We start from the raw sequence: 20,272 nt of genomic DNA on the forward strand, positions 1-20,272 counted from the left end.
TTTGATGCTAGTAGACTTCTCTTGCTCAGGAATGCCCTTTATGCTATCGTTTGTCTTCTTTTGATGTCTTCCTTGAACCATCCGTCATTGGTTATTTTGTTGCTTAGATTTCTGATTTCTTAACTTCATCTATTTTGTGACCATCAGTCCTGATGTTAACTTTCTCACTGTTCTCATTTCTGCTACTTCTCATTACTTTTGTCTATCTTCAATTTACTCTCAATCCATATTCTGTACTCATCAAGTTGTTCATTCCATTCAGCAGATCATGTAGTTCTCCTTCACTTTCACTCAGGATAGCAATATCATCAGTGAATTGTATCACTGATATCCTTTCACTTTGAATTTTACTCCCACTCATGAACCTTTCCTTTATTTCCATCCTTGCTTTTTTGATGTACTGATTGAACAGTAGGGGGTGAAAGATTACAGCCTTTCTTACATCCTTTTTTTAAATCCAAGCACCTCATTCTTGGTCTTCCACTCTTATTTTTCCCTCTTGGCTCTTGTACATATTGTATATTACTTGTCTCTCCCTATAGGTTACCCCTATTTTTCTCAGAATTTCGAACATCTTGCACCATTTTACATTGTTGAATGCTTCTTCCAGGTCGACAAAACATATGAATGTATCTTGAATTTTTTTAGTCTTGCTTCCACTATCAACCGCAAAGTCAAAATTTCCTGTCTGGTGCCTTTACTTTTCCTAAATCCAAACTGATCATCATCTAAAACATCTTCAATTTTCTTTTCCATTCTTCTGTATATTATTCTTGTGAGCGACTTGGGTGCATGAGCTGTTATGCTGACTACAATAATTCTCACACTTGTCAGCTCTTGCAGTCTTTGGAATTGTGTGGATGATATTTTTCCGAAAGTCACATGACATGTCACCAGAATCATACATTCTAAACACCAATGTGAATATTCATTTTGTTGCCACTTCCCTCAACGATTTTAGAAATTCTGATAGAATGTTATCTACCCCTTCTGTCTTTTTTATTTTAAGTTCTCCAAAGTTCTTTTAAATTCTCATTCTAGTACTGGATCCTGTATCCCTTTTAAATCAACTCGTGTTTGTTACTCTATCACATCAGATAAATCTTCCCCCCTCACAGAGGTCTTCAATCTACTCTTTCCACCTACCCACTCTCTCCTCCGCATTTATCAGCAGGATTCCTGTTGCACTCTTAATGTTATCACACTTGCTTTTGATTTCACAGAAGTCAGTCCTTCTGATAATCATTTCTTTTTCGATTTCTTCACATTTTTCATGTAGCCATTTTGCCCTAGCTTCCTTGCACCTCCTATTTATTTCATTCCTCAGCGACTTGTATTTCAGTATTCCGGACTTTGCTTTACCGTTTTTGTACTTCTTTCTTCCATTGATCACCGAAACATTTCTTCTGTTACCCATGCTTTCTTCACAGTTTGCTTCTTCATACCTATGTTTTTCTGTGACTTTTAACATGAATATTCACAACAATTGTGTGTTTATTTCTAGCATTGTAGTTTCAAAAAGTTTTTGCCATTATTTTAAAAAAAAAGGTAGGAGAATGAGATAATAGCAGTATCTGTCAGAACCAGTCAGTGTTTATTAATGCTATTTTTAATTTCAGATAGTAGCTAAAAGAGGTATTGGTTGTCCTGGGGTTATATAGGTTGCCAAAGACAGGGGTTCAAAGCACTACTCATATATTTAGAGCACAAGCACAATAAAACATTAAATGCAAAAATATCAAATATTTTATATTCACAATTATTCCTACGAGTGATAGAGGGATGGGGAATGTATGTGCTAATATGTGTACTGATATGGCTTTTCTACATTGTCTGTGGTGAAATTTTTATTGATCTTTCCCTCGCTGAGTGCTCAAGAGATTTTGCCTTCTCCAAGAACTTTGTCTCAACCTATTTAGGATATAGTCACTGAAGTGAGCTATTGATAAGAATGAGAGTTCTATGATGTGTGATGTTTGCTCTCACAATTATCACAAAATAGATCAGCTGCACAAATATTTTAATTTTGTTTTACATGTTTCAACAGATCAATCTGTCATCTTCAGAAGCCTACAAAATTTGGGATATTATAAATTATTAGAACTTGGCCTTATACTTACGCAAAGTATAAAAAGTGAATCACAAAAACTTTCTTAATAGTGGTTCAGCAGAATTGATTATCTTCTTCACAGAAGCATAATGCCATGATACGTCCAAAAATTTATATATGTGATAATTATAAAAACAAACTGATAATTTACAATACATGAATCACATTTATGTACATAGTCAAGTTGCTGTGCAAGGAGCAAGAAATATATAGAAGAAAGCATATGTAAGGAGTGTAACAAATGTATATAAACAAGTTATATATAAAACATCTGAAAAACAAACAATGCTAAGTCCTGGATGAAATTACAATAATATTATAAAAAGGATAAATTGTTACTCACAATACAGAGGTGACGTTGAATCGCAGACAGGTGCCACAAAAAGACTGCTGTACATTTAAGCTTTTGGTGAGAAGGTCCTCTTCTGGAGTACAAAATACACACACTTTCACACAGGCAAAACTCAATACACACGACCACTGTCTCTGCCCACTGTGTCTGGACTGTAGCCCCTTTATGCACAAATTGCCTATCTTTCATGCTGTGATGGGCTATATTCTTGAGGCCCCCTAACCTTTTCAGCTATCGCTAGTGACCTTAATAACCTAAAGTAAATTGCAGTCAAAAATGGATATCAAGAAAGCCTTGTACAAAAACTTTACAAAAATAAAATCAATAAGAATATAAGTTCCTCTACACTCAATAAAAATAGTCTTTCTGACACTACAATCCCATTGACATTTCATATCATATAGATAATGTTTAAAAAATATGACTGTGTCTTTCACCAACAGTAATGTCACCAAGCTGCTCTTTATACAAAATGGGAAGCCACCAAACGACAAATTTCTCAAATCTGGGGTACATAAAATTCAATGCAATATATGTCCACATTTTATAGGACAGAGGTGTTGTCATGAGCACTTCCTCAACAAAGACGGTGAAAATTCATATAAAACAACTTCCATAGAACATCTCAGAGTTTAGAAACATGGACTTCCTCTTTCATATTGCTCAGCACGAAATTTTGTGTAACTGAAAAGCACTACAAAATGAACCTCTTACAAGATTTTGAAATTTATAAACATTTCTACCCCAGTTCCAAAGATTTGTTGAACTACCAGCTTGCAGTGACATATAGACACAATTCTGATTGTATAGCATCTTACACAATGGTGAAAATTAGCCCATTCCCTTTAGGTATTAATGTCAGCAATAGGTTATGTGGAACTATGTGACACATTTTTAAATGTATTATGTATAACTTCCTTTATATAACTATGTTATACTTCTTATACATGCTTTTACATACGTTCCTTGCTGCTAACACAACTTGAGTATGCACACAAATGTTATTCATTTACTGTCAATTAGCAATCTGTTTTTATAATTATGACATTCACTACTCGCATTCTTGGATGTCATGGCATTACACTCCTGTGAAGAAGATATTGACAACTGTTAAACCAGTATTAAGTATGGTTTTATAATACACTTCTTTTACTTTACATAAATATATGGCCACATTCTAATGATTTATAATATCCCAAACTTTGTATGCTTCTGAAAATGACAGATTAATCTGTCGAAACTGGTAAAGCAAAATAAAAATAATTGTGCAGCTGAGAACTGAATTTAATTCTGAAACAAGACACATTATTTTATCACATCCAGTATTATTAGATTCTGACGACAGACCTTACAAAAATGACTAGACATTTTCCAACAGAATTATATGACAAAATGTAATAGCCACTCTGGAATTAAGCTGTCAACATCTGTAGTGGAACAAGGTCCAAACACAGAAAAAGCTCTTCAGCACTGCTAAAGACTGCATTACACAGTGCATAGCATTAAGGTGCAAAATGGATAAAAGTTCCTTACTGAGCAGCTGTCTCATATTTATAACTCCATGCAAACAGTACAAAGACCAGTAGGATATATGAAACAATCTAGTTTGATGGCAAGACTAGAAAAAATCTTACACCAACATGTTCTATTTAAATGGAATACCACCTACACAAAGATAGATCCATTAATCTGCAACAAAATAACACTTAAAGCCTGCTATTTCAGTTAAACATGTGGGAAATGGTATACAATGTCAACCTGATGTAGTGAACAACATAATTAACTTCATGAAAAGTTTTAAGGAGACCTTGAGGATAAAACAAAACCAAAGCTGTCTTTTGTAGTGCCATAGATATTTGATGACAAATCAAAACTGAAGTTGCTGAAAGTACATGCGAAAACTTCCTAAAGAGAAAGTCATTAATGAACTAAAAGGTTCTCATTTCTCTAATACAACTTCTTCATTTCAAGGAACTACTCATCCTGAGTGAGAGGAAAGAACATATTCACCCAAGATTTTGTCAGAGGCTAGAAAGCATAGTTGTGGCAGAAGTAAAATAACATTCTATATGCTCTCCTACAATAAAGTTTTGGAGCTGCTGTTCATCAACTTCTAAGCATAAAGATGAATCTGAGACGTATCTGGACACTTCAGAATTTTGCTGTCTTGGTTGAATGCCAATTCCTGCACTTTCCTCAAACTCTCCAAAAAGTTGCAAAAGAAGTCATACGAATTCCCTCCAGTACTATTGTGCATAAAAGAAATTTTAGCACTGCGTGTGTAATTGTATAAGGTAAGTGCAGCTGTATCAATTTATGTCATGTTAATGACATTTTGTTAATTCATAACAGAACTAGTGGCAAGCGAAGTATGTGATGACACTTATAACACAGAGCACCTATGAAAATGTCATATAATGTCATAATGTACATTTAATATTTAGGTTAGTGTTATGAAATTTATAAGTACATTTTTAAGGCACATAGTTGGCTTATGTTACTTTATCTTCAACTGCTACTGATTTTAAAATCTCTTATGTAACCCAAATATTTTGTATTTTTAGTTTGAGCTACATTTAGATATCTTAAGGAATATTATTTCTTTCAATGAACAGTCATGAAACACTTTCATACAATGAGTGTGGTTATAGCAGCCAGGATTTTGTATCTGGGCACATGCTCAACGAAGGAAAAAATGGCATTATTCTGATACAATAATGACTGGAAATTAGAGAGTATGAAAAAAGCAAATATGAAAATATTATGATGATGAAATAATCTATCCACTGAGCACGTACTAGTCATGTACGCAGTTTTTATAGCGGGTCAAATATTATCTAACTCCACTGGTGGCTTCCAGCTGTGAGTATAATAGAGTCGCTTGGCTCATGAACTCTTGTACTTGAGCCATGAGTTTCTTGTTACCCCACACCTGAACAACAGCTGAAGCCACAAGTAACGGGTGCTGACTGCCTCATTTTTCCAGTAAGAGATTACTTGGATGACTAATTTCCAGAAGTATTTAGTGCAAGCAGAACACTGTAAACTGTATCTCAGTGATTTATAATATTAACAATAGGCCAGTTTTAGAGTAATTTACAATACACAAAGCTGCTAGATAACTATATAAACAGTAGCTTGGACAGCACAAATGATAACCATCACAACATTTTCGGACTGTCAAATAAGAAATATTAGCATCACAGATCACTACAGGAAATAGAAAAATCTTAAAAGTATTTCAGTATATGTGCTATGCCTAACAGAACTTCATTTAGATGTCACAGAAATTAAACAGATGCATCTAGAGTGAGACAAGTTAGTATGCCATTACTGTCTGCAGAAATGGAGTGTCCCAACATACACAGAAGGCGGAATACAGTCGGAGGCCATAGAGCTAAATGAGTACTTCATTCAGTGACTCTTTGAGTTCTGTAATTCCTAACTTGTTAATCAAGCTTAGCAACTATGACAAGTGAGAAAACTCTGCCATATAAAGTAAGTTTTGATTTTCTCATGCGAATTGGAAGACAAAACATGGGCATTTCTAAGGCTTTTTTAAAAATTTACTTTTTTATCTGTGAGTTTCAGTGCAATTAATGGAACACAGACATCACAGACATGCATTATTAATACACTGTCGCTCAGTATACCTGCAACAATACTTTCATAACAAGTAATGTAACCCTCAAGAGGTGCAAAACAAAATGCCTAATAATAAACAAATTAGGGCATGTTACGTATCATCACTCAAGTGTGAGAAGCACAAGCACTGTGACAATAGGTGATTACAGCATACATGTATGTTTATGGTTACTTAAGCAGTTCAACATTTCATTTAGGGATGTCACATTGGAGAAGGAGCATTTCCATTGCCTTGGTTGACAGGGGAATGGAACTATTCCAAAGGCTTGTAGTCTTCTTTCCCTGTCATTTTTATTCGAAGAAACATAACTGTGAAACTATGTTCATGATTAATTATTTGTTTTCAGATATCAACAGAACTTTTAATTATCTCCAGAGATTGAAGGAGAGCTCAAGTTAAGGATACTGGTATAAAAGACAAAAATAAGTATAAGAAAGTTAAGCATTAAGAAAACAACACCCCCCCCCCCTTCCCCACCTATTCAACAAACATTTGCAACCTTTAATACGATAAACATTGCTTACTGGTATTGTGCATAGCTTGAAATAAATCACTAAGCATGGGATCTTCAGAAAATATGCATTATTCCTGTTGCCTAGCACAGAAAATGTAAACCTTGACATATTGTTTTAAGTACAAGACTTTTAGATTTTTATTATAAATATGAATAAATAAAAACTGATATTTATTTGTAGTATTCATAGACAACCAATCATTAAAAAATGACACAGATAAACATGACATTTATTACAAAACAATAAATGACAATCCAACTCCCACAAACAGTTACAAAATATTAGCATCATTTTACAAGATGTATTGTATACAATACTAAGATCTACGTACAATTAACACAAAGAAGTCCAAATCTGTACTAAAAATTAACAATTTGTAATACATGCTCTAAATTTACATTCTTGTACGCTAACTAGGTTGACTAGTTCCTGTGTTTGTTCTGTGATATCGATACATATGAATGCGCAAAGAACCCTTATTTCTGCTGCCGGCACCACACAATTCACAACGAAGACGCTCCTGCTGTTTATGTAGGTCTCTGATGTGTACTTTCATGTTTCCTTTTGATGTAAATGTACGATCACACCATGGACACAGCCATAGGGAAGGGCAGACAGTTGATGAAAACTTCCCTACAAGAATTTTTTATACTTAGTAGCAATGCCTACCACAAATATAAAATATACATCAAAAATTTAGAATGAGTAAACTATGTATAGTTCATAAATATTTCATCATGAATTTCATAAACATTCCACTAAAGAGGATTGTAAACTGTATGCAATTTAAATCAACCATTACACACACACACGTGTGTAACATCAAGAAACTGAAAGTCAGTTCAATATACATGACATTATTATTGGTAATAATGATGTAAAATCAGGCCATAACTTACAAGCGAATGAAATGAAATATTCCATAGACTATAGCTCAAATAGAATATTATAATATATTCTGCCTCCTGTAATGAGATGGTGAATAGTTAAAGAGAATGTCATTTTCCTTATACAGCACCCACTTATTTTGCCTCACAGTACAAAAGAGAGTGAAATTAAGTATGAACAAATAACATCTCTTGAGAAAATGGCACTGATTCAACCCCATGTTACTATACTGAAGAATGAATCCTATCTTTTACACTGGATTACATCAAGATAGTAGGAAATTCAAAATTTGAAAAGAACTGTGGCAAGGAAACTTCATATAACTGAAATTATTCTCAGTGATTGTAGGGGAGGTTTTCAGATCCTTAAACTGGGAAAACATGGAACTAAAGTCTGTTGATGGAACGTATTTGAATCACCTTAGCTCTGCTATTGACATTGTAAGCTTTACCCTAATGCAGCTATTTTTGAACAATGAGTGCAAGAACTTAAACAGAGATTTTGAAAATAAAACATAAATCCAAAATGAAGTTTCACTCAGCAGTGGAGTGTGCACTGATTCAAAACTTTCTAGCAGATTAGAACTGTCTGCCAGATCAGGACTCAAATCTGAGACCTTTACCTTTTTAAAAAAATGGTTCAAATGGCTCTGAGCACTATGGGACTTAACTTCTGAGGCCATCAGTCACTTAGAACTACTTAACCCTAACTAACCTAAGGACATCACACACATCCATGCCCGAGGCAGGATTCGAACCTGCGACCGTAGCGGTCGCGCGGTTCCAGACTGTAGCGCCTAGAACCGCTCGGCCACTCCGGCCGGCCCTTTACCTTTTGCTGGCAAGGGCTTGACTAAGCTCTCCAAGTATGACTCACAACCTGTCCACACAACTTTTGCTTCCATTGGTACCTCATCTTCCACCTTACAAATTTCAACCCCAGGCTGTTGTTGGGCCACATTTCCACGATATCCTTTCTTCAAAGAGTACTAGTCCCACAAAGTAAACAAAAGTACTTCTGTAAGGGCGATTCATGCCTCATTCTTGGGTAGCTCAACTGGTAGAACACTTGCCCACAAACAGCAAAGATCCCAGGTTCACATCCTGGTCCTGCACATTTTCGTCTATCAGGAAGTTTCAAGACATAAATCAATTACAACTATACAGAAATAATACATAACCAACACACAAAAAAATCAAATTGTGTAAGCTAATAATGCAGTCACAGATGCAGTTGATGAGTGTTTGCATTTAGGGCATTTAAAGAAACTTACTGGATGAACAGGAAAAGAAATAAACAGCAGGGAAAAAATGTTTTCGAGTAGGGATTTTTAAATTAAAGAGGGTTCATAAAACTAAGTTTTGATATGTTTCACAAAGAAAGTTTACAAATGCCAGTGAGGCAACGACTTTTGAATGAAGTTGTGCAATCGGGCTACGAGAAGCTGGATGTTTCTTCTGCAATACTGCAGAAAGACTTGGCAGGAATATAGCCACTGAAAATGAATGCTGGCAAAGGTGGTCACAGGAATGTACAGTCGCAAGACAACTGGGTTCCAGATGGCCCTGTGGCACTATCGAGAGGGAAGACTATCATGTTCGGTATATGGCTCTGGTGCATTGTACTACATCTGCAGCAGCAATTTCAGCTGCAGTTGGAATGACAGTAAAAGAATGAACTGTTACAATCAATTACTTCAAGGAGTACTCCAAACCTGATGCCCTGTAGTGTGCATTCCATTGACACCAAACCACCGCCATTTGCGACTTCAGAGGTGTCAAGCAAAAGCTAGTTGGAGGGCAGGGTGGAGGGCTGTTGTGTTTTCTGATGAATGCTGCTTCTGCCTCATTGCCAGTGATGTTCGTCTCTTGGTTAGGAGGAGGCAATTGAGAGCCTGAAACTAACCTGTCTGCATGCTAAGGCGCACTGGACCTAAATCTGTAGTTATGGTCTGGAGTGGGATTTCGTATGACAGCAGAAGCACTCTCATGGTTATCCCATGCACCCTGACTGCTAAGTTGTACATCTATCTGGTGATATGACGTGTCATGCTACCATTCATGAACAGCATTCCAGAGGGTATTTTCCAACAGAACAGCACTTGCTTTTGTAACCCAACATGCTCCACAGATCGTCAACATGTTGCCTTGGCCTGGTTGATCACCAGATATGTCTCCAATGGAGAACAGAGGGGACATCATCTGACAACAACTCCAGGGTCATCCACAAACAGTATTAACCATCCCTGTATTGACCGACCAAGTGCAACCCGCATGGAACTCCTCCCACAAACTTGCATCCGGCACCTGTACAACACAATGCATGCACATTTGCATGCTTGAAATCCACTTGTTAATGTACCAGCACTATTTGCAATGGCTTATTTGCACTTACATTAACCTGTGATCTTGCAATGTTAATCACTTAAATATGCTAGCTAGACAAATATATTCCCAAAATCTCATTACTCTACATTAATTATCTTTTGGTGTTGTGATTTTTTTCCATTAGTATATTTACTTGTTTGGTTTCCCCCTATGATTGTTGCAAAGAAACTGCTATAGTGAGCCATTATCATAATTACAGGAAACTGTACAAAAGAAATCAAAAACTGTATTGATGGAAATCACTGTTGGTGCTTCTTGTAAAATATTTCTGCAGCAGCATTATCTGCACTAGATATAAGTCACAATTGTTACCAATCCACCTTGATTGTACATAATTCACATCAGCAAAATTCACGACACATTCTATGTCATCTCAACACACGTTATATGCATCTACAAATGTCAGAATTATTCAACCAAAAGTTTTGTGAATACATACTTCTAACACAAAGACACTATAGCAATAGGCAGATAAAGTTACCACTATTTTAAATGATAACAGCTACATTCAAATTCAATAAGTACAAAATTATCCAATATAATGTACTGGAAATATATGTATATATGATAAGCTATTTGATTTGGTTCTTTTAATCCTGAATTAACAATAATATTATTCTAGGCATACTACATATTCAACTGGTTAGGCATAAATCCTTATATGTCTCACAAGTTGATTTTGAGACTTTTCAACTACTTTGCAAAAGTCTCAAAATCAAACAACAACAAAGATATTGACAGCTATTCATCAACTCAAATAGTAATAATATGGCAGTCTCACAATTGTAAAAATCTGTGCAATTTTGTGTACGTCCTTTTTTGAAAACTGACTTGTATATTTAAACAACTAAAGAAACCATAATAATATGTGATAAACATTTTCAACCTTGCATACTTTACAGATGTTCTGCATACCTTGGGAGACTCGCACTCCTGTGAGGAAGGATACTGCGGGGATATGGCTTAGCCACAGCAGGAATGATTGGTTAGAACATTTTGCTGCGGAATGCAAAGGTCCTGGGTTCCAGTTCTGCTCTGACAGTTTTAATTTGTCGGGGAGTGCACACTCCACTGAATCAATCCCCCAGGCTGCCTCTGTGATATCCTTTCTCCCAGGAGTGGTAGTCCTGGAAGTTACGCTGGAGATTTTCTGTGAAGTTTGGAAGGTAGGGGCAGAGCTGCAGGGTGGGTCACAGTCACATTTGGATAGCTCATTTAGTAGAGCACATAACAAAGACAAAGGTCCGAGGTTCAAGTCCCTGTCCAGCGCATAGTTTTGATCTACTAGGAAGTTTCAAATCAGCACACACTCCACTGCAGAATGAAAATTCATTCTGGGCTTTCAACATTCCTCACAAGTTCTCCTTTAACTAACTGTTATGATTTCACGGCTGAAGGCACTTTTCTAATGATAAAATTCTGCTACTTATAGGTAACAAGCTAATATGCTGGAATATTCTCTGATGACTAAATGACAACAGTGCTTTCCCTATCTTATACATGTCTAGCATGTGTGCAGAACAGCTAAGACATTCTTGCTTTTGGTTTTACAGTTTTCATAAATGACTTTAGTCTGTTGCTGCGGCCAATTCTTTTCTGTTCACATATCCAACTAATCAAACAAGCCCAATACTGACTGACTTAAAACCTAATCCCACCCCCAAAACATTTTGCTGTACACAGTCAGTGCTCAATACCCAACAGCATCAATGTTGAATCACTTAAAGCATAACATTTCCCCTCCTCAACTTAACACAAGTGTTGATGCATGGTGTCTCACCCATTCTCACTTTCCTCTTCCTGCCCACCACCTTACATAGATGCCAACACCATTGCTAAAAATTATGAGAATATAAATGGAATAATGTTAGCTCTACGATTGGTAGTCATACGATTTTGTTTGCATGTACATGTCTGCAGCCCTGGTACATACTGAAGTACCTGCAACACAGTACCATACCATGCTGCTAGAGAAGACAAAACAAAATGGCATAGTCCATTCATATAGTGGAATATTGACCAATCACTTACTTTCTATGTTTGAGGAGGAACAATGTTGCCAAAATGCTTGCACAGTAGGTGGAAGCATATGGTGACAATGCTCCATCTTGTGACAAAGTGGTTTTGTGGCACAGGTGCTGCCAGAGGGGCCCAAACAAGTACGAATCATGGAGAACAAAGTCGTAGATGATCTCTCTGTGAAGAAGCAGAAATCGCAAGAGAAGTGGAGGTGTTCAAATACCAGTGTATCAAATTGAGGCAACAGTGAAAAACTGAAAATTTGTCATGGACCAGTTTCCAGCATCTTGCACAATATTTTGAACATGACAAATGCCACTACCCACTGGGCTCCACAACTGCTCACATTAATTCAAGCAGCTTGCCAAACCGAGGCAGCAGCAGAAATGTTGCAACTGTGTTAGGCCAATCCAGCAAGTTAGAAGCATGTGGGTTCTCCACTGCAGAAAAAGACGAAGACCCCAACCATCATCAGGTAAGTGTGCTGAATGTTTCTTAAAACTGGTATCCTGAGGTGCTAAACATTACAGGAACATTCTATCGAAATCTCCTCACCAGCTTATGAGAGGCTGGCAACATGAAGCATCTGGAAAGCTGACTGAGGGCACGATTTTGCTCCACAACACCCAAGCTCATGCTGCACAGGATCAGCCAAACATGCTGCTTTTTTTCAGCTATCAAATTATGCCTCCTCCCCACGATATTTCTCCAATGTGGTACCCTTTGGCTTCTACTCTTTTTTCAGGTAAAAAATAAACAATTGCATGGGAGGTATTTCCTGAATGGTGACAAGGTGATTATCGAGATGGAATATTTCCTGAAAAGCATAAATGTAGAGTTCTACAACCAAGGCCTGTGCCAAATCTTCCACTGTTGTGAAAAAATTCTTGTAGTGAAGAGTAAACACATAATAACACATGTGTACATTTAGTACATGATATAAAAATATTAGAGATATATCTGTAACATGTATGCCATTTGTAGTTATTTATATGACTATGAGTTAAACAAATTAATACCAAATTCTATTTGCACAAAATTTCCATTTGGTAAATTGCAGTTCACTCAAAATGTGGTTAAATGCAAGGCAATCGATAAACAATCCCCATATTATCCTAGCCTAATGTAGCCACCATCATCCGTGCTTTTTTAATGAAATATGTAAGGATTTTTAGAAGTGATTTGAAGTGGAAACAACATTAAATCAGTTGTACAGACAGTAAGTGGGTTAGATTTGTTAGGAGAATTATCTGAAAGTGCATAGCATTTGTAACTCAGAATTCACACAAGGCTTGTCCAACCCGTTCTTCATTACTGCTCCATGAAAACACGTCGTCTACCAAGTAGTTGGAAAGAGCACGCTTAAAGTAATCACTTTTTAAGCAAAGAAACCTACTATTTCTGTATACTTCCAGGATGACATGCTGTCAAGCTAAATAATAGTAGTAATTATTAATAAGGTTGATATGATATTTTCACAGAAGCGTAAAAAGAAACCCACAGACATTAACATTCTCAGTTAAAAAATAATTTTAAAATACTGCAGTTTCTCATAAGCTGTAATTTTATGCAAATGAGTTAAATTACTCATTCATGATGTTTTTTCTGCACCCCAATCCCAAGAGCAGTATGTGTACGTTACGAGATGGATAAATCACAATTCACTTGTCAATATTTCTTGATGTCAGAATAATTTCTTCTAGTTCTCTTTCATCAAAATACAGTAAATGAACATTTATCCTACCACTTATAGTGCTTTCCCTTCATTTCCCAGTACAAGTACTGTCCTCAACTAAAAAATATGTTATTTTATACAGTCTCCCGAATAACCTTTCGTATTCTTGTGAACTAGAGCATGATACTTTCATTTTGCAATATATGAGAAGGAAAGATGCTACTCACCATATAAAGGAGATGCTGAGTCGCAGATAGGCACAACAAAAAGACTCTCACAATTAAAGCTTTTGGTCATTAAGGTTCTTTGTCAACAACACACACACACACACACACACACACACACACACACAAGCAAAAGCAACTTACACAGATGACTGCAGTCTCAGGTAACTGAAACCAAACTGCGAGCAGCAGCACCCATGCATGATGGGAGTGGCGACTGGGTGGAGGCAAGGAGGAGGCTGGGGCAGGGAGGGGGAGGTATAGTATGGTGGGGATGGTGGACAGTGAAGTGCTGCAGGTTAGATGGAGGGCAGGGGAGAGGTGAGGTGGGAGGGGGGAGTTATGGAAAAGGGTAGAAATAAAAAGACTGGGTGTGGTGGTGGAATGACGGCTGTGTAGTGCTGGAATCGGAACAGGGAAGAGGCTTGGTGGGTGAGGACAGTGACTAACAAAGGTTGAGGCCAGGAGGGTTACGGGAATGTAGGGTGTACTGCAGGGAAAATTCCCACCTGCCTGTGAAATTCAGAAAAGCTGGTATTGGTGGGAAGGTCCCATATGGCACAGGCTGTGAAGCAGTCATCAAAGTGAAGGATATCATATTTGGCAGTGTGTTTCTTGGCCACAGCTTGTCGGTGGCCATTCATGCGGACACACAGCTTGTTGGTTGTCATGCCTACATAGGATGCAGCACAGTGGTTGCAGCTTAGCTTGTACACCACATGACTGGTTTCACAGGTAGCTCTGCCTTTGATGAGACAGGCAATGTTAGTGACCGGACTGGAGTAGGATTGGGAGTAGGGGTTATGTAAGTATGGACGAGTACACTGTGTAGGTTCGGTGGAATACCACTGTGGGAAGGGTGGGAAAGATAGTGGGCAGGACATTTCTCATCTCAGGGCATGGCGAGAGATAATTGAAACCCTGGTGGAGAATGTAATTCAGACCTGTGTGGTACTGAGTTACGAGAGCAATGCTCCTCTGTGGCCAGATGGTGGGGCTTTGGGAGGTGGTGGGAGACTGGGAAGATTCCACCACCCCACCCAGTCTTTTTATTTCTCTCCTTTTCTGTTACTCCCCCTCCCCCCCTATCCCCTCCGCACCTCTCACCTGCCCTCCTTCTAACCGGCAACACTTCACTGTTTACCAGCCCCACCATACTATTCCTCCCCCTCCCTGCCCCAGCCTCATACTTATCCCCACCCAGTTGCCACTCCCATCTTGCACTGGTGCTGCTGCTTGCAGTGTGGTTTCAGTTGCCTGAGACTCGTGTGTGTGTGTGTGTCACGTTTGCGTAAAAGTGAGTGTGTGTGTGTGTGTGTGTATTGTTGATGAAGGCCTTAATGTCTGAAAGCTTTCATTGTGACTCTAGTATCACAACTATATCTTAATAATCAATGTGTTGTAGCAAGTTTGCAGTGACATTAACAGGGTATCAACTGCTTTTATGAAGGAAAACCTTTCCTAAGGAGTCTACCATTTGACCTACTGAAACTTGTTTTCATTTATCAGCAGGACTGAAACCCTTAAAGCATCAATTAATAACAGTTTGGCTGTTCTGAAGGTCAATAATAATAATAAATCTCCAATCATATAACCAAACTAAACAAAATACTTCATCTATGTTATCATTCATAATTATCACATAGTGAAAATAAGAAGTATTAACTGGAATCTCTATCAACTAATCAACATTCCCGTGTTCAAATTACGACACCGTTCGAAAGTTGAGATTCTGTGAAAAATCCAGTTCCCCAGAATAATAACTACACATCAATGACGAATGTTCTTGACATCACAAATGTTACATTCCTATGCTAACATTATTTGGAATGTAATTTGTTACACAAGCCCAACTTCAGGCGCGATGTTGGACACCAAAAAACTACATAAAATAGCAGTTCACTGTAACAATTTGACCAGTTAAATCGCTTAAATAAGTGTACTGGCATTACACAATCTGTACAGTGTTTTTCAGTGTCGAAAGATCTATAGCACACCCATTTCTCTTTAATGAAGGTATTCACGTAGTAAAACTGTCACTCACTACACACACAAAATACAATGATAGTGAATATTACTGTGGCCACACAAATGCTGCAGATTTGATATTAGTCAATCCCCCATGCCGAATAGTGATATCACTGTCATATTTTTGAACAAAACATTTGGACTGTCAAGTTGCATTCACTTGTTTTTCATCTTGATCTCACTGTTACCGGTAAATATCCTCACTCTTACTCAATGCACCTAAATTATGAGAACAGTGCAACATGCCAGCCTTATGTTTCCGAAACACGTGCATTCTCAAAGCACTTTTGCTAATTACTTGTAAACCACAGTAGTTGCAACTGAAAGGACCATGTCGATTGTGAATATCCTGTATATGTACTGACAGATTGAACTTTCTTGCAAATTTTTGCTGGCAGATCGGGCAGCTGAATTCTCGATTTTTGTTGCAGCAGGATGTACCTGAAAACAAACACTGTAGATTGATGACATATATTTCAAACAAGGAAACATGAGTCTGCAACAGAAATTATACTTTACACAGACTGAAATCAATCAACTGAAGATCCTTCTGTTGTATATATTTCAAAACAGAAGAGAGAGAGAGAGAGAGAGAGAGAGAGAGAGAGAGAGAGAGAGAGAGAGAGAGACTACAACTACGAGTGTAAGGCAAATTGGAATGAAGATATATGAAATTGAAAATATCAATCTGGGGGGGGGGGGGGGGGGAGGAGGTGCTTCAACAGACCTTAGGGTGCACTTTCAAGGAACAATATGCTCATGTGAATCCCAGGTGTCATTTACTACCAATGAACTTTTACAATTAGAAAAAAAAGTCATACAACCTCATTTACATCCTGTTTCTTTCACTTTATGTGTGGCTTATTCATTCTTGCAATTAATAGTTAGAATGGAGGTTGGAAAGCTGCTTGGCAAGGGAAGTAAAAACGTCATGATTGGTAAATTAATGTGCATTTTCTCCTAATAATGCATAGAAATTAATGTGGGATTCAAATTGACATTGAGGATGACGTATGCTTCAGTGTTCTTTAATGTTCTGGTTGGTATTAAAACAGAATAGAATGCTTCTTATTTAGTAATTATCATAAAAAAATTAAAGTCAGGATGTAGTTCTTTTCTGAAAGTAGGTGTCACTAATTCCACTCATAAATAGCAAATCTGCATTTGTACTCCATGTGCCACCCTACACTGTAGGGAAGAAGGTATTTGTGCTATCACTGTCATCCCCCTCCCCCTCCCCTTTGACAAACACTGTGCTAACAGATGACTGTTGGTAACCTCCTTTTTTTTCCCCCCTTTTTTGGTCATCAGTCTACTGACTGGTTTGATGCAGCCCGCCACGAATTCCTTTCCTGTGCTAACCTCTTCATCTCAGAGTAGCACTTGCAACCTACGTCCTCAATTATTTGCTTGACGTATTCCAATCTCTGTCTTCCTCTACAGTTTTTGCCCTCTACAGCTCCCTCTAGTACCATGGAAGTCATTCCCTCATGTCTTACCAGATGTCCTATCATCCTGTCCCTTCTCCTTATCAGTGTTTTCCACATATTCCTTTCCTCTCCGATTCTGCGTAGAACCTCCTCATTCCTTACCTTATCAGTCCACCTAATTTTCAACATTCGTCTATAGCACCACATCTCAAATGCTTCGATTCTCTTCTGTTCCGGTTTTCCACAGTCTATGTTTCACTACCGTACAATGCTGTACTCCAGACATACATCCTCAGAAAGTTCTTCCTCAAATTAAGGCCGGTATTTGATATTAGTAGACTTCTCTTGGCCAGAAATGCCTTTTTTGCCATAGCGAGTCTGCTTTTGATGTCCTCCTTGCTCCGTCCGTCATTGGTTATTTTACTGCCTAGGTAGCAGAATTCCTTAACTTCATTGACTTCGTGACTATCAATCCTGATGTTAAGTTTTTCGCTGTTCTCATTTCTACTACTTCTCATTACCTTCGTCTTTCTCCGATTTACTCTCAAGCCATACTGTGTACTCATTAGTCTTCATTCCGTTCAGCAGATCATTTAATTCTTCTTCACTTTCACTCAGGATAGCAATGTCATCAGCGAATTGTATCATTGATATCCTTTCACCTTGTATTTTAATTCCACTCCTCAACCTTTCTTTTATTTCAATCATTGCTTCATCGATGTACAGATTGAAGAGTAGGGGCGAAAGGCTACAGCCTTGTCTTACACCCTTCTTAATACGAGCACTTCGTTCTTGATCGTCCACTCTTATTATTCCCTCTTGGTTGTTGTACATATTGTATATGACCCGTCTCTCCCTATAGCTTACCCCTACTTTTTTCAGAATCTCGAACAGCTTGCACCATTTTATATTCTCGAACGCTTTTTCCAGGTCGACAAATCCTATGAAAGTGTCTTGATTTTTCTTTAGCCTTGCTTCCATTATTAGCCGTAACGTCAGAATTGCCCCTCTCATCCCTTTACTTTTCCTAAAGCCAAATTGATCGTCACCTAGCGCATTCTCAATTTTCTTTTCCATTCTTCTGTATATTATTCTTGTAAGCAGCTTTGATGCATGAGCTGTTAGCTGATTGTGCGATAATTCTCGCACTTGTCAGCTCTTGCCGTCTTCGGAATTGTGTGGATGATGCTTTTCCAAAAGTCAGATGGTATGTCGCCAGACTCATATATTCTACACACCAACGTGAATAGTCATTTTGTTGCCACTTCCCCCAATGATTTTAGAAATTATGATGGAATGTTATCTATGCCTTCTGCCTTATTTCACCGTAAGTCATCCAAAGCTCTTTTACATTCCGATTCTAATACTGGATCCCCTATCTCTTCTAAATCGACTCCTGTTTCTTCTTCTATCACATCAGACAAATCTTCACCCTCATAGAGGCTTTCGATGTATTCTTGCCACCTATCTGCTCTCTCCTCTGCATTTAACAGTGGAATTCCAGTTGCACTCTTAATGTTACCACTGTTGCTTTTAATGTCACCAAGGTTGTTTTGACTTTCCTGTATGCTGAGTCTGTCCTTCCGACAATCATATCTTTTTCGATGTCTTCACATTTTTCCTGCAGCCATTTCGTCTTAGCTTCCCTGCACTTCCTATTTATTTCATTCCTCAGCGACTTGTATTTCTGTATTCCTGATTTTCCCGGAACATGTTTGTACTTCCTCCTTTCATCAATCAACTGAAGTATTTCTTCTGTTACCCATGGTTTCTTCGCAGCTACCATCTTTGTACCTATGTTTTCCTTCCCAACTTCTGTGATGGCCCTTTTTAGAGATGTCCATTCCTCTTCAACTGTATTGCCTACTGCGCTATTCCTTATTGCTGTATCTATAGCGTTAGAGAACTTCAAACGTATCTCGTCATTCCTTAGTACTTCCATATCCCAGTTCTTTGCGTATTGATTCTTCCTGACTAATGTCTTGAACTTCAGCCTACTCTTCATCACTACTATATTGTGATTTGAATCTATATCTGCTCCAGGGTACGCCTTACAATCCAGTATCTGATTTCGGAATCTCTGTCTGACCATGATGTAATCTAATTGAAATCTTCCCGTATCTCCCGGCCTTTTCCAAGTATACCTCCTCCTCTTGTGATTCTTGAACAGGGTATTTGCTATTACTAGCTGAAACTTGTTACAGAACTCAATTAGTCTTTCTCCTCTTTCATTCCTTGTCCCAAGCCCATATTCTCCTGTAACCTTTTCTTCTACTCCTTCCCCTACAACTGCATTCCAGTCGCCCATGACTATTAGATTTTCGTCCCCCTTTACATACTGCATTACCCTTTCAATATCCTCACACACTTCCTCTATCTGTTCATCTTCAGCTTGCGACGTCGGCATGTATACCTGAACTATCGTTGTCGGTGTTGGTCTGCTGTCGATTCTGATTAGAACAATCCGGTCACTGAACTGTTCACAGTAACACACCCTCTGCCCTACCTTCCTATTCATAACGAATCCTACACCTGTTATACCATTTTCTGCTGCTGTTGATATTACCCGATACCCATCTGACCAGAAATCCTTGTCTTCTTTCCACTTCATTTCACTTCACTGACCCCTACTATATCTAGATTGAGCCTTTGCATTTCCCTTTTCAGATTTTCCAGTTTCCCTACCACGTTCAAGCTTCTGACATTCCACGCCCCGACTCGTAGAACGTTATCCTTTCGTTGATTATTCAATCTTTTTCTCATGGTAACCTCCCCCTTGGTAGTCCCCTCCCAGAGATCCGAATGGGGGACTATTCCGGAATCTTTTGCCAATGGAGAGATCATCATGACACTTCTTCAATTACAGGCCACATGTCCTGTGGATACACGTTACGTGTCTTTAATGCAGTGGTTTCCATTGCCTTCTGCATCCTCATGTCGTTGATCATTGCTGATTCTTCCGCCTTTAGGGGCAATTCACAAGAACTCAACTCTTTAT

The 20,272-nt window shown here is 38.1% G+C and overlaps 1 protein-coding gene across 3 annotated transcripts in view; it reads right to left on the reverse strand.

The window, feature by feature from the left end:
- The window catches only part of LOC126259293 (broad-complex core protein isoforms 1/2/3/4/5-like), a 344,638-nt gene that overhangs the window by 13,748 nt on the left and 310,618 nt on the right, over nt 1-20,272 (reverse strand). The window contains exon 7 of one of the 3 annotated variants that reach the window (XM_049955975.1): nt 6,937-7,256. The exons of the other annotated variants lie outside the window; for them this stretch is intronic. Within the exon in view, the coding sequence (XP_049811932.1) occupies nt 7,033-7,256 (224 nt within the window). The 3' untranslated portion in view covers nt 6,937-7,032. Of the gene's footprint in view, nt 1-6,936; nt 7,257-20,272 lie in introns of those variants that run through there. 3 annotated transcript variants of the gene reach the window in all.

Source organism: Schistocerca nitens, chromosome 1, assembly GCF_023898315.1.
Source record: "Schistocerca nitens isolate TAMUIC-IGC-003100 chromosome 1, iqSchNite1.1, whole genome shotgun sequence".
Classification (NCBI taxonomy): Eukaryota; Metazoa; Arthropoda; class Insecta; order Orthoptera; family Acrididae; genus Schistocerca; species Schistocerca nitens.